The sequence below is a fragment of the Pelodiscus sinensis genome, chromosome 6 (genome assembly GCF_049634645.1).
Source record: "Pelodiscus sinensis isolate JC-2024 chromosome 6, ASM4963464v1, whole genome shotgun sequence".
In the NCBI taxonomy this organism is placed as follows: domain Eukaryota; kingdom Metazoa; phylum Chordata; order Testudines; family Trionychidae; genus Pelodiscus; species Pelodiscus sinensis.
In genome coordinates this window covers 19533355-19548278 of record NC_134716.1, presented here as the reverse complement: position 1 = coordinate 19548278, position 14924 = coordinate 19533355, and the positions used below count along the sequence as shown (strand labels likewise).

Genomic DNA, 14924 nt, shown 5'->3' with positions numbered 1-14924 from the left:
TAGACTGGCAAGTTTTTCCGCAAAAGCAACTGCTTTTCCGGAAAAACTTGCCAGTTGTCTACACTGGCCACTTGAATTTCCGCAAGATCACTGACTTTCTACTGTCTGAAATCAGTGCTTCTTGCGGAAATGCTATGCTGCTCCCGTTCGGGCAAAAGCCCTCTTGCGCAAATGCTTTTGCGCAAGAGGGCCAGTGTAGACAATGCGGTATTGTTTTGCGCAAAAAGCCCCGATTGCGAAAATGGCGATTGGGGCTTTCTTGCGCAAAACCGCGTCTAGATTGGCAAAAGTGCTTTTGCGGAAAAGCGTCCGTGTCAATCTAGACGCTCTTTTCCTCAAATGCTTTTAACGGAAAACTTTTCTGTTAAAAGCATTTGCGGAAAATCATGCCAGTTTAGACACAGCCATACTGACTAGGTTCAAGTTCATCTCTATTGGCATCCAGGCTTTTGGATTAATTCAACTATTTAAGTTAGGGATGCGATTTCTTTATTTTATTTTTAATGTTTTTTTACTGAAGTAGTTACACTGTTACAATCCCTTGTTTGAATACAATTAAACCAGTGTAAAGCTGCCTTCCACTGATGCAGTTTATTTTTTTATCCTCTTCCTGTCTGGGAATAACTTTATACTAGTATAATTGCATTCACTGTGGGATAAAGGAGCATTGTAGAGCTTCAGAGTTTTGTCTGGAAAGTGGGATCCTGCAATTTCTGTGGAGGGCGTCTTTCAATTTTAATGGGCAGTCATGCATGAAGGCCTGGCAGGATGGTCCCCTGAGTTTCCCTGACTCTTTTCCTCCCACTTTACTGTCTTTTGGGGTTTCTCAAGCCCATCCTTCTAAAAATTGCCTAGCTCTTCCTCTTTGTCTCTTCTTTTTTCTGTCCCCCTTCTCCCCTCTGGTTATCAAATGAATGTAGCACTACACCCGTAGGTCGAAATAAGATACACAATTTGCATAACTCAAATCGCCTGTATCTTCTTTTGATCTAATTTCAAAATTAAGCGCTATGCCAGAACGTTCCTTAACCATGTTGGAACAAGGGTTACAGGGATGCCAGAATAGTGCGTCCGTTATTTCGAAATCTGTTTTGAAATAATGGGCACTTTTAAAGATGCGGAATAGCTATTTTGGGATACTTCCACTATCCCAAAATAGCGCTGCTGTCTGGACAAAGCCTTACAGAAGTACATTTAAACACTGAACCCTCTGCTGAGCGAATTAGTGAGGCGGACTATGTGATTAGCCTGTGTCTTTTTTTCTTGCTGACTCCACATTTTAGAGGGGGGAAAACAGCAAACCCCACAGTTGAGCCTGCATTGCTGGTGCTGAGTTTTCCTTAGTACCGCTATCATGAGTTTATCTGGTGAACAGTTAACCGGTAAGCATCAGCCTTACCAGGTGACACTTACTGAGTAATTGGTTAACTGGTGCCTGGGAACAACCCCACAAGTGGGGATCAGGGGCAGGAACCTGGGAGCAGCCCTGTGTGAGGAGGGGGGACAAGGGGTGGGACCCCGAGAGTAGCCCCACGTGGAGAGCAGGGCAGGGCCACTGTAGGGCGGAGAGCCAGGAGTCCTGCAGGCTGGGTACTGCTCCAGCTGTACTGGAGTGGTCCCTTGCCTGGGATCCCACTTAATCGGTTAACTGGTTAAACCTAACATTTAAGTGGTTAACTGATTAAATGGGATTTTACATGCCTGTCTTGAATAGGCTTGGATCAGGCCCTCAAAATACTATAGCAGAACCTTGCTAATCCGCATCTGAAAAGGCTAGATATTATTTACCTCTCAGGCTAGGTCTACATTATGGGAGAAAGTCAACCTAAGATATACAACTCCAGCTACTTGAATAATGTAGCTGGAGTTGACATACCTTAGATTGAATTTCCGCAGCACCCCATTGTGAGAGGTTGATGGGAGAAACTCTCCCATTAAGTTCCCTTGCTCCTTGTGCCCTGGTGAAATATTGAGGTTGATGGGGCTGCCATCAGCAATTGATTTAGAGGGTCCTTACTAGACCCCCTAAATCAAACCCCAGGAAATCGATCTCCAGAGGGTCGATCTCCCAGTAAGTGGAGACAAGCCCTCAGCAAAGATTTAACAGTATAGTCCTGTAGTCATAGGACAAAGGCTTTGTCTGAACACAAAATTTACAAGTTACCTAAAGATATTTTTAAAATTTAGGTAGACTGATGCAAATCAGGTAGACACTCGTAAATTAATTTTAAAATCTGGTTATGTAGATTGGATGGAGCTCAGAATAAGTCACTGGCAGTCCTCCAGACAGGTTGCTTACTTTGCATCCACAGGTTTGGCTACTTGCAGCTCCCATTGGTTGTGGTTCACAGCTCCCAGCCAATGGGAGCTGTGGGAAGTGCACAGGCGACAAGGGACTTGCTGGCCACTACTTCCCTTGGTTCCCATTGGGTGGGAATGGTATACCACAACCAATGGGAGCTGCAAGTGTCCATACCTGCGAACGGAAGGTAAGCAGATGTCTGGCGGCTCATCAGGGGTCTACCCTGACAAGTCATATAGGGCCCTAAGAGATGCAACAGTGTTACCCAGCCCAGGTGCTTCCCCCCTTCCTCTAAGGAAGAACCACATGATCTGTACCCAGGCAGTTTCACAAATTTTCATGCAAGGCTCCCTCACTCATTAAAAAGAAGATGCTACCAGCTAAGATCCTTGTTATTAACCTCTAGTCATTATATACTTTTTGAATTGCAATGCTATGAATATTTGATAATGTGTGTGTGTAATCCCAGAGATGTTGCTCCTGGGATTGATTTATAAGGTATATTAAGGAAGGGATCATCTACATTATACATTGTTCCCAATCCTGATGGAATTAAATTAAACATTTCTCAAAGTAAAGACCTCTACTGCAGAACCTGGGTCAACTTTGAAAAAAAAGAAGGACATATGAGCTTTTGTTGCATCTGACCATGCAACAAATGTGGTTTTCTAGATGGTTTTAAACAGCATACAAACTTTAAAGGTGTGTTTTGTTTTCCCCCTTTATTTGATACATTTTATTTTTTTTTCTAGATAAGCAACATCTTGTTTTTTGTTTTACCGCCCATATGTATGTGCTTATTTCGTCAATATGCAACCTGTTTCAACAGTGGAATATACTTAATATGGACTCTGCTAGTTGTTGTTGGTAAGTTGATTAATGTTTGTGTGTGTCGGGTCATGCACGAACTGTAAGGGAGGAAATTAGGTTATTTTCATGCCCACATATCATGTTGCTGAAATATAACGCAACCCCTGACATCTAGACTAGTGAGCAGTTTTCTTGAACTTGTTACGGAAGCACATGCACTTTCACAAAAGAAAATGTACTGCGACAAAAGCTGAGGACATTTAGCCTCATTCAGGAAGAGTTCAGGATCCTTTGGACTGTAACATGTTGGTCATTTTCTCCATAGAAGTGCATATTTACCCGTTTTATGTACAGAAAATCATTTAATATTTCCATTGTCAGCAACAATGGAAGATTTTGAAATACTACATAGATGGGGTGCAGAATTGTCATGCAGGTGGCATGGCTCTGTAGAAGAGCATGGGATTTTCCACCTAGAAATCACATGAAGGTGTAGCCACCACCTGCTTCTACCCTTGTCCGACTTTCTCACTGTCTGGGAGGGTAAATCTCTATGTTTTTAGAAGAAACACTGGACATTTTCGTGGTGGAGGTGGTTTTTTTTTAATAATACTGTGTCCATTTCAATTAATAGTGATACCCTGATGTGCTGTTTCATTTACCTAAGCTCCATCTTGCTATTTGGAGATGATATTTGTCCCTTTCACACATGGATTTTCTGTTGTGCTGTTTTTAAGTATTTCTCCCATTTCCAGACTGGCAAAGAATGTACTAGAAGGCCCATTGTTAATGGGGATGTAATATTATAGCCATTTAAACCGGGGGTGGGCAATAATTTTTAATGGAGGGGCACTCCAAGATTTTGGTAAGTAGCCAAGGACCACACTTTTGTGGAGGGGGCGTGGGTTCTTGGACTGCAGCTGGGGTGCGGAAGGGAGCTTGGGAGAGGACTGAGGTGCAGAAGGGAGTGTGGGGTCTGAGAGGAAGTTTGGGTGAAAGAGGGGCTTATGATCTGGGGCAGGGATGAAGGGTCCAGGAGACGATTCTGGCCTGGAGCAGGGGTGTAGCAGGGATGCAGGGTCTGGGAAGGAGTTGTGACCTGGGGAAAGGGTGCAGAGGGTTTTGGTGGTAATGTGGGGTAGGGGAATGGGGTGCAGGGTCAGGGAGGGGTATGTATACCGGAAAGGATTCTGGCAGGGTCTGGGAGGGAGTTTTGACCTGGAGGAGGTGGGGAGAGGGGATACAGAGGGTTTGAGTGGTGGCCTGGGGCAGGTAGATGGGGGAAAAGAGGGGTTGGGGTGCCAGAGACAGGCTCTGGTTGGGAGGTGCTTATCTAGGCATCTCCCAGCCAGCAGCTCTGCAGGAACCTGAGCCTCCTTGCTTGTGTTCTGGGCAGCAACTGCTTATTATGGTTCTGCTCCAGCACAGGGAGGATTGAGGAGGGAGGGTGAGGAGGCTTCATTCACTGCCCCAGCCTTTAGCAAAATTTCTCAGCTCCTAATGGCAGGAAACTGGCCAATGGGAGCTGAAGGATTTTGCTAGGGGGTAGGGACAGCATACAAAGCTTTTTCCTCCCTGCCCAGGCTGCGTAGCAATTAGCAGTCTGCTGTTTAAAGTGGCTGCAGCTGCTGTGTAGCAGGGTAGCTGGCGAGGTGGCTGCAGGCCAGATCCGGCCCATTAACCCCCTCTTGCCCACCTCTGCTTTATACACTGAACCAGTAAGCATGAGTATATCAGTCACAGTAACAGTTACTCTCCAGCTCTTGGCCCCACTCCTTGGGATCAGGGCCAGGAGTGGGGCTGGGAGCTGGTACACAATGGGAGCCAGCTTAAGTCAGCACCTGGCACCACACACTGGCTCCTGAGGAGTCAGCTGCCACCCCTTGCTGGCAGCCCGGGATGGGATCCGATACACACTGGGAGACAGCTTAAAAGCACTTCCTGGCAGGCATTGGCTGCTGGCCCCGCTCTTGGGGAGCCGGCTCCGCTGTGGGCTCTGCAGTATAAGCTTCATATTGCAGAGCCCGCAGCACAGGGCAACAGACAGCTCCCCAGGAGCCCATGCGTGCTGGGGGCCGGCTTAAAAGTGCTTTGCAGTATAAGCTTTATAGATGCTACGATTTTCAGCAGTTACATGGTTACCTACCACGGTTACACTTTTTAACATCCCCAATTGTTAAGCAGCACATTTTATTACCATACACTACTGAAACTATTCATACTGGCTCTCTCATTGATTCATCCAGGAATTGGATCTGTCTATTTCCATGCGACACTCAGTTTCCTGGGTCAGATGCTAGATGAGCTGGCTATTCTTTGGGTCCTGATGTGTGCTCTGGCCATGTGGTTCCCCAGAAGATATCTACCAAAGGTTTTTCGAAATGACAGGTAATATGTGTGTATGTAGTGTCGTTGTAGCTATCACAGAGACAAGGTGAGTGTGTTAATGAGTTTTATTGGATCAACTTCTGTTGTTAGGAGAGAGACAAGCTCTCCAGCTTTAGAGTTCTTTAGGCCTGGGAAAGACACTTGGAGTGTCATAGCAAAATACAAAATGGAATAAATTGTTTAATGCATATGTCAAGGAACTATTCAAGATGAATAACATCTCTAATGTCATGCAGGGGAGGTGGGGAAGGGTGGTCAGTAGAGGGGTTAAATGGATTAGATTGTTGAAATAGGCCATAAATCCAGCATCCCTATTCAGTTCATGATTTTTAGTATCTAGCAAAGTTATGACTTTAAGCTTGCAGTCTTGTCTTTTGAAGGTGTCATGCAGGTTTACTTTGAGGATGGGTACTGGGAGGTCCTATATAGAATTACTGCTTGGTGAAAAGTGACCATCAACAGGGGGTAGAGTGTTTTTGTCTTTTATAGTCACAGAGAGGTAGCTGTGTTAGTCTGATCTTGGTAAAACAAACAAACCCAGTCATGTAGCACTTTAAAGACTAACAAGATAGTTTATTAGTTTATCACCTAATGAACTATCTTGTTAGTCTTTAATGTGCTAGATGACTGCTTTTTTTGTTTTGTCTTTTATAATATTTCTGTGTGAGCTCATTTAAATAAAGATTCTTTCGTTCACATAGTTCTTCCTGGACATTTAGTGAATTGGATGAGGGGCACAGCATGTGATAGCTAGTGTAGGACCTATAGCTCTTGAAAGATGTGTTATAGGTTGACAGCAGTGGAGATATGCATTGACTGGAGGCTCTGGATTTATGGCTTATTACCACAGTCTATAAAGAGGCAGCAGCAAGAGGGGAAGCCACATGTCCCTCGTGCTGCTGCCTCTTTCTCGGGGCAAGGGGGAGGGTCACGTGAGAGCTGGTGATCGCAGGGAGCTGGCTTAAAAGCTGGCTTCCCGAGAGCACTGGCTCCTGCCTGCCCTCCCACCCCATGTAAACGTGTAACCACTACAAATTTTAAGGGGTTACATATTTACACAAAAACACAATAGTAAACATCCCGGCTGTGTCTAAACTGGCAAGTTTTTGCGCAAAAGCAGCTGCTTTTGTGGAAAATCTTGCCAGCTGTCTACACTGGCCGCTTGAATTTCCGCAAGAACACTGATGATCTCATGTAAGAAATCAGTGCTTCTTGCGGAAATACTATGCTGCTCCTGTTCGGGCAAAAGTCCTTTTGCGCAAAGCTTTTGCGCAAAAGGGCCAGTGTAGACAGCTCAGATTTGTTTTGCACAAAAAAGCCCCGATCATGAAAATGCCGATCGGGGCTTTCTTGCGCAAAACCGCGTCTAGATTGGCACAGACGCTTTTCTGCAAAAAGTTCTTTTGCGGAAAAGCGTCTGTGCCAATCTAGACGCTCTTTTCCGCAAATGCTTTTAATGGAAAACTTTTCCGTTAAAAGCATTTGCGGAAAATCATGCCAGTCTAGCCCCCTAGTACAAAGTATGTCTTATGAGTTTTTAAATGATATCTCACAGTTTGCTTGTTGTTGTTGTCCTGGTAAAATGTGTTGCAATGTGAAGTTATAAGATTCCACTGTATGGTGTTGTTAACACATGCTGTCAAACTGGTCTGCTCTACATAAAAGAATCTGTGCTCTACTTAATTAGTGTTTAAATAGTAAACAAAGAAAGCTCCCATGGGGTGAGGAAAAAAGCAGCAGAGAACATCCTGCCACACAGACTGCCTTACTCCCGGCTGGAAATCTCCAGAAAGGAGAGACAGGACTATAAAAAGAAAAAGAAAAAGATATTTGGAAAAATATCCCAAAGGAGCACCTCCCATCGATTCATTGCATGTGAAGGGACAAAAGAAGCAGCCACTGGGTTGGGTAGGGGTCCTGACCCAAGAGACTTTGTCAGTAGTAGGGATGTTAAATATCAGTTAATTGAATAATCAGGTAACCGCATGAATTCTTATCGGTCAGTCAACTATTCTATAGTACCCAGGGGCGGGTACTGGGTACCTGTATCAGAGGCAGCAGTGGGGGGTGCCAGGTGGGAGCTGGTCTGTGAGGGGAACTGAGCCGGGCTGCCTGCCAACCTAGCTCCTAATATACTTTAAATGCAGAGCCGCAGCAGGGGAAGGTCCCAGATCTGTCGCAAGCCAGGACTGAACCAGGTTGCTGGCCCAACCTGCTAAAAAATTTACTGGGGCGGGGGGGGGAGGGAGGAAAATGCATGTAGTCTATAGCATTAACCTATAAGCTTTTGCTTATTGGTTAATCGACCACACTATTACATCCCTAGTCAGTAGGACTGATGAAAACATGTGGTGAGAAAACTTTAAACTCTTAAATTCAAAGTTAGGCATAATAGTCTTTTATCTTTTTTTTTATTGTAACTATGTCTGGCTTTTTATGCCTCATTACTTGTACTCACTTAAAATCTATATTTGTAATTGATAAATTTGGGGTTGTTTTATCTAAACGAGTGTGTTTAAAATGAAGTACAGGCAGTCCCCAACTTACGCGGATCCGACTTATGTCGGATCCGCAGTTACGAACAGGGCTGCCCCAGAGTACACGGACTGTGGGACCTCGCGGTCCTGCCGCCCGTGTACTCTGGGGCTTTGCTCTGCGTCTCCCTGGTCTGCAGACCAGGAAGACGCAGAGCAAAGCCGCGGAGGGGCTCGGGCAGCGGGGCAGCCCCGCTGCCCGAGCCCCCCCCCCACCCGCGCGGCTTTGCAAATCGCGGGGAAGCCGGTGGCGGGGCAGTCCAGGCGCGCCTGGGGTGCCTCGCTGCCCGAGCCCCCCCGCGGCTTTACAAAGCCGCGGGGGGGCTCGGGCAGTGAGGCACCCCAGGCGCACCTGGACTGCCCCACCACCGGCTTCCCCGCGCTTTGCAAAGCCGCGGGGGGGCTCAGGCAGCGAGGCACCCCAGGCGCGCCTGGACTGCCCCGCTGCCGGCTTCCCCGCGCTTTGCAAAGCCGCGGGGGGGGGGGGGGGGACTCGGGCAGCGAGGCACCCCAGGCGCGCCTGGACTGCCCCGCCGCCGGCTTCCCCGCGCTTTGCAAAGCCGCGGGGGGGTGGGGGGGGGCTCGGGCAGCGGGGCACCCCAGGCGCGCCTGGGCTGCTCCGCTGCCGGCGTCCTCAGAGGCGCTCCCCATCTCCCTGGTCTGCTGGTCTCCAGCAGACCAGGGAGACGGGGAGCAAAGCCGCGGAGGACCCAGGCGGCAGGACCGCGGTGCATCTCGGTCCGCCGCCCGAGTCTTCCTGGTCTGCTGGGGTGGGGGGGGGGGCGCAGCTAGTACGCCCCCCCCCCAGCAGACTAGGCTTTTCTCCAGACGCCTGTGGCAGAGCAGCTGGGGTGCTGCCGGTTGGTCCCGCAGCACCGCTCTGGGCGCTAGTGGTGCAACCCAGCAGCACCCCAGCTGCTCTGGTCCTGATTCAGCCGCTGCTGGTCAGTTTCAGCAGCTGCTGAATCAGGACACCTGGGGCAGAGCAGATGGGGTGCTGCTGGGTTGCTCCAGTAGTGCCGAGGAGCGGTGCTACTGGAGCAACCCAGCAGCACCCCAGCTGCTCTGCCCCAGGCGTCCCCAAGTCAGCTTCTGCTGAAACTGACCAGCGCTGACTACAGGAAGCCTGAGGCACAGTTGCTCTGCCCCAGGCTTCCTGGAATCAGCTGCTGATCAGTTTCAGCAGCAGCTGACTTGGGGACGCTTGGGGTTCTTAAGTTGATTCTGTATGTAAGTCAGAACTGGCGGTCAGTTTCAGCAGCGGCTGAATCTGGACGCCAGTTCCGACTTACATACAGATTCAACTTAAGAACAAACCTACAGTCCCTATCTTGTACGTAACCCGGGGACTGCCTGTATCTGGAAAACTCTATTTGGGAGCAATGAGTTGTGTGTACATTATCCTTCTGAAGAAATAGTAGACCTAATATAACCTCTATTGTCCAGAGGGGACTGGGCAGTACTGAACATACATTTCTGGTGGGAAATCTGGTGAGAGCCAGAGTTTGGCTGGCAGGCTGCAATTATACCCAAATGCTTGGGGTATGTCTTCCATGCTAGAAGGCTGTTGTGAGTGGCTTGGGTAAGAGCTGCATCAGAAAGGCATTTTGACACACTCAGTGCTCCAGGCAAGGGTGGTAAAGATGTTTATTGATTGTAGTCCGCTATGTCACACATCCCCATTTTTTTCCTTTTCCCTCTGTGCCTAAGGAGGTGCTAATTAGGGATGTCAGATCCTTTTTAATTAGTTAGCCGGTTAAACCCGTGGTCACCAATTGCAATTGACTGGTCGATTATGAGGGCTTGACCAGTTGATCGCGAGACGTTCAGGGCCCCCCCCTCCAATTTTCCCCCATCCCCAAGAAGCCCCATTGGCTACCTCCAGCGACAATGGCAGTAGCACCAGCTTCCTGCGGGGTGGATGGAAGTGTGGCAGCTTCACGCCACTTCCCGGCAGGGGCAGATGAGAATTTTGCGGGGTCCAGGGCAGCACAATTTCGCGGGGCCCCCCCTTTGACACGGCGCATGCGCAGTGGCGCCACACACATGTACGGGGCTTCTTGAAGTGCGGGTGCGCGGGGCGGCCGCCCCGCTCGCCCTGCCCTATATCCGCCACTGCTTCCGGAGGTTCCGGAAGTGCGCTGGCTCCTCCCCTCCCCCAGGTCTGTGGTGTGCCGGGAACTTGCGGGGGGAGTCCCCAGAGGAGGTGCACACCGGGATTTTCCCTCCTTTGTGGTGGGGAGGCGTCCCCGGAGGAGGCATGTGCCGGGGCTTTCCCTCTTTTGCGGGAGGAGGGAGAAGTCATCCCTGGAAGAGGCGCATGCCAGGGCTTTCCTTCCTCTGTAAGGGGGAGGGGGAGTTGTCCCCGGAGGAGTTCTGGCAGGAGGTGGGTGTGGGGGACACCCTGCCCCCATCAACACCTTGTCCCCTGCTTCAAAACCCTGCCCCTGTCACTCTGTGTCCTCTCCCCTGTCCCCCACTGGCACCCTGGCCCCACACCAGCATCCTGTCCCCTGCCCCCACTGGCACCCTGTCCCCTGTCCCCTGCCCCAACAACTTTTTGTGTTCGAATAGTATTTTATTTAAAAATGAAGCCAGGCCAACAAATGTTGGAAAAACCTCTTTCTACAGAAGAATAAAAAAAAAAGCAGCAATGTAGAATGTGTAAGGGCTGGGGATAGCAAGTGATGGAGAGGAGGAGAATAGAGAGGGAGGGGCTTCAAGGAAGGGGTGGGGTCTTGGGGGAAGGATGGGGGTAGATCTTGGCTTGATCTGACATTTAAAAAGTGATCTTGGGTATAAAAAGGTTGGAGACCACTGGGTTAAACATTAAGTTTAACTGGTTAACTGATTAAGTGAGAGTGGGCGGGGGGAGGTCGGTGTTCTAGCTGTCCCAGACAAGCTAGAGTGGCTCCCTGCTCCACCCTGGCTGCTTCCGACCCTGTGCTGGGCTGAGTCAGCAGCCTTGTGCGGTGCCAGAAATGGCAGCGGGAGAGGGTGGGGGAGGGCAGGCTGGGAGACAGCAGCCCCATGGGACGGGAGTGGCCCTCCACCCACTAGGGATGTAAGCGATTGGTCGATTAGTCACTTCCCCCCCTTGCTGCTTCTATCACAAAGAGGCAGCAAGGAGGGGGAAGAGGAGGGGTACTGGGGGGTGGGGGAAGCCGGCTTAAAATCCGGTTCCCCCCAGCTCCAGCTCCATCTCCATGGGAGGGGACAGGGGCGCAGCAGTGGCATTCCAACTTTGAAATGTACAAGAGTCTCCACTAGGGAGAAGCACCGCAAGGAGCCTGGGGCTAGCGGGGAGTCCTTATCAACTAATCGAATAGTCGATTTGATTAGTTAATTAATTGAAATTTAACATCCCTACCACCCATGGGGGGCTGCTCCTGGTAATGGTTAACCATTACCCATTCACATCCCTAGTTTTAATCGGACACTTCACCATGAATAATCTCTTGAAAAACTATTTATCCTAAACAATCTGTTTCACTTTGACTAAATCTGGCACTTCAGTGCTGTAACTTTCTGGCTGAGGAGTGTGAAAAAAACCCACCCTCCGCAGTGCAGCAAGCTACAGTGCTGTGAAGTGCCACTTTGAACTAGGCTCCCAGCACTGCTAGCTGCTCCCCTCCTGCAGATGGTTTACATAGAGCGGTGGGAGATCTTTCTGCTCAGAGCTCTGCACTGGCTGCGCTTTTAAACTTTTGAGTGTAGACAAAGCATTTGTATTTGACTGTGATACTTTGAATACCTTTTCCCAGAACTCAGCAAGCGCTTTGTGTAAGCTAGAAAGCTTGTTTCTCTCACCAACACATGATAATCTAATAAAAGATATTAATTCAGGTAAAATATATCTTAAAGAGCTCAGCATGATTCCTTGATTATGTCTTTAAGCTCATTGCACTGGCCTCTAGACCAGCATCTAATTATATTGAATAACTACATAATTTTAGTCACTCTTGCCACTGTCCTTTCTCATCCTATTCTCTTGCTGCTGTTTGCCTCTATACTCACTCACGGCTAATACTAAGGCTATAAAACATTTAAAAGAAATATTAACCATGTAACCAATACAAATTCTATTGTTGTATGGTTAACTGCTCCCCGGTCTGCCCTGGCTCCCGGCCCTGTGGGGCTGCTGGCAGATGAAAAGTTTAACCAGTGGAGATCACTGATAAGTGTCAGCTTATTGGTTACCCAGTTAAACTTTTATATCTCTAGCTAGTACTACTGTATTCTGTTGCTTCCTGCCTTCTTAAGATCATCTGTTTTGTTTTTGTCACAAATCTTATTCGAGGATCATCTTGTTTTTAAAAACATTTTAGATTTGAACTGTCCCTCGGAACACTCCTCAGATTGCTTTCATTACAAAAAGTGCATCTTGAATTACCATGTGCCATCACATGACTTTGTTCCAGTTGTGTGAATCTTGTTTACTTCTGCATATTGCAACACAGTATGCTTAGTTACAGAGCATGCCTACTCTTTCATTTGAAAAGCAAAAACGAAACAGAAGTTTTGTCGCAGCATTTCATGATGTGGTTGGCAGCATTTTGACATCTGATTCAACTATAAGTTCAAAAATATATTATTACATAAGTATTAGCTCAAAAATCCTTTCGTCATTGCTTTACATAACTTAACGTTATATCCAGCAACTCTTCTGTGCATAAACTGACAGTATTGCTAACAGGGTTAGACAGCTTCCTTGTTAAACTTGGGATTCTCAGTGCTTGTTTATTTAAAAAAAATAGGAACAAGAAACTTTTGAGGTGAAATCCTGAATCTGTTGAAGGCCACAGTAAAGCTGCCCATAGTTAGATCTGAGGAGATGACTGAGCTACAATGAGTACAAGAATCAGATTCTGTGACTAAAATTCCTGTTATGATTGTTTTCTAAACTTCTGAGAAAAAAAAATAACCTGGGATCTAAAGTTACAAGGAGGGGTTGATTTCTTTTTGCAGAAGTTAAGATGGGCCAGGGAGAGTTTTGAAAATCAGACAAATAATGGTCGGTTGCCTTCAAATGAAGCTGTTTTGTCTAACTGTTATAATATGATCTATTCCAGTGTTTCTCAACCAGTGGTACGAATACCCTTACGGGTACTCGAGAGAAGTCTGGGAGGTACATCGACACAACTGAAAGTTGGAGAAAACTGAATTTTTGTTTTAAGTTTTACAGCGCTTTATTATTTTTGTACTTTTCACACCCAAAAATTTCATCACCCACCAGGCTACGATTAAGTTATTTAAACAAATGTGTTGCAATGATAGAAAAAAATTGTGTGTGTCTGAAAACTGTAGGTACTGGGGGTACTTATAATTTTTTTTTTTAAAGGGGGTACTTTATAAAAACAGGTTGAGCAACACTGATCTATTCCATGCGCCTCACTGTCGTGTATTCAGTGCCCTTCTTGTCCCCTCCCCAATTTAATGTTAGTTCAGTTTGGACCTCTCTGGTCTGACACGCTTGGGACCTGACCAGTCCTGAACTAGGGAATTTGCTGCACCACGGGAGGTCCCCTTCTTCTGACCCCTCAGCCCACTGCCGCTGCCAGCCCCAGCCAGCCCCCCTCTGTGCTGCCATGACCCAGCTCTCTTGCCGGGCTGCTATGCTGCCATGGCCCCAGCAGCCTGGGCTACCTCATCCCTGACTCTGCTGGCGGGGTTCTAGCTCCAGCCCTGCTGCTGCCAGCCACACTGGGCTCCCAGCAGCTGGCCCTCATGCCACTGGGCTCCCAACCGAGACTCCCTGATCCAGGAACATGCGTGGTCCTGCCAGGCCATGGATGTTGCTAGATCAGAGAGACTCAATTTTGGAAGGTCCAGCCTGTACAGTAAGTTCCCAGGTTATGTCAATCCGACGTAAGTCGAACCCCTAGTTACGAACGGGAGGGGGGGGCGCAGCTAGTGCGGGGTGCCTCCCCTGCTGTCGCCACCTCCGGCAGCGCGGGGGGCGCTTCCCCCCAGCAGACCAGGGAGACGCAGAGCTAGCGCCCCCCCCCCCAACAGACCAGGGAGATGCGGAGCGGCTTTTCTCGACGCGGAGGACGCGGGCGGCGGGACCGCCGAGACTCGCCGCGGTCCCACCACCCGCATCCTCCGTGGCGAGAAAAGCCATTCCGCGTCTCCCTGGTCTGCTGGGCGGGGGGCACAGCTAGTGCGCCCCCCCAGCAGACCAGGCTTTTCTCGCCGACGCCTGGGGTAGAGCAGCTGGGGTGCTGCTGGGTTGGTCCCGCCGCGCCAAGGGTCGGCGCTACCAGACCAACCCAGCAGCGCTCCAGCTACTCTGCCCCAGGCGTGTCCGATTCAGCCGCTGCTGGTCAGTTTCAACAGCGGCTGAATCTGGACGCCTGGGACAGAGCAGCTGGGGCGCTGCCGGGTTGGTCCCCGCAGTGCCGCACCTCGGCGCTGCGGGGACCAACCTGGCAGCACCCCAGCTGCTCTACCCCAGGTGTCTCCAAGTCAGCTGCTGCTGAAACTGATCAGTGGCTGATTCCAGGAAGCACGGGGCAAAGCAGCTCTGCATCGGGCTTCCTGTAGTCAGCCTCTGGTCAGTTTCAGCAGTGGCTGAATCGGGGACACCTGGGGTACAATATGTACCAGTTCCGACTTACGTACAAATTCAACTTAAGAACAAACCTACAGTCCCTATCTTGTACGTAACCCGGGGACTGCCTGTATTGAATTTGATATCCAGTATGATCTAACTGCATTAAGTACTTCATACACTTAGCATTGCAGACTGTCAAGGTGGACTCTGTTTATTTTGGATAGTCCTAAGATGTTAATTGATATGGTATGTGAGGGTATGTCTACACTTGCACCCTCTTTCGAGAGAGGGATGAAATGAAGACATTCAAAATTGCAAATGAAGCTGGGATTTA

At 48.8% G+C, this 14924-nt stretch overlaps 1 protein-coding gene across 2 annotated transcripts in view; it reads left to right on the top strand.

The window, feature by feature from the left end:
- ACER2 (alkaline ceramidase 2) overlaps positions 1–14924 on the top strand; it is a 30986-nt gene that overhangs the window by 3888 nt on the left and 12174 nt on the right. For both annotated transcript variants that reach the window (XM_075931493.1, XM_006129982.4), the window contains exons 2-3: positions 3055–3169; positions 5359–5500. In XM_075931493.1, coding sequence (XP_075787608.1) covers positions 3055–3169; positions 5359–5500 — 257 coding nt within the window. The remainder of the gene's footprint in view (positions 1–3054; positions 3170–5358; positions 5501–14924) is intronic.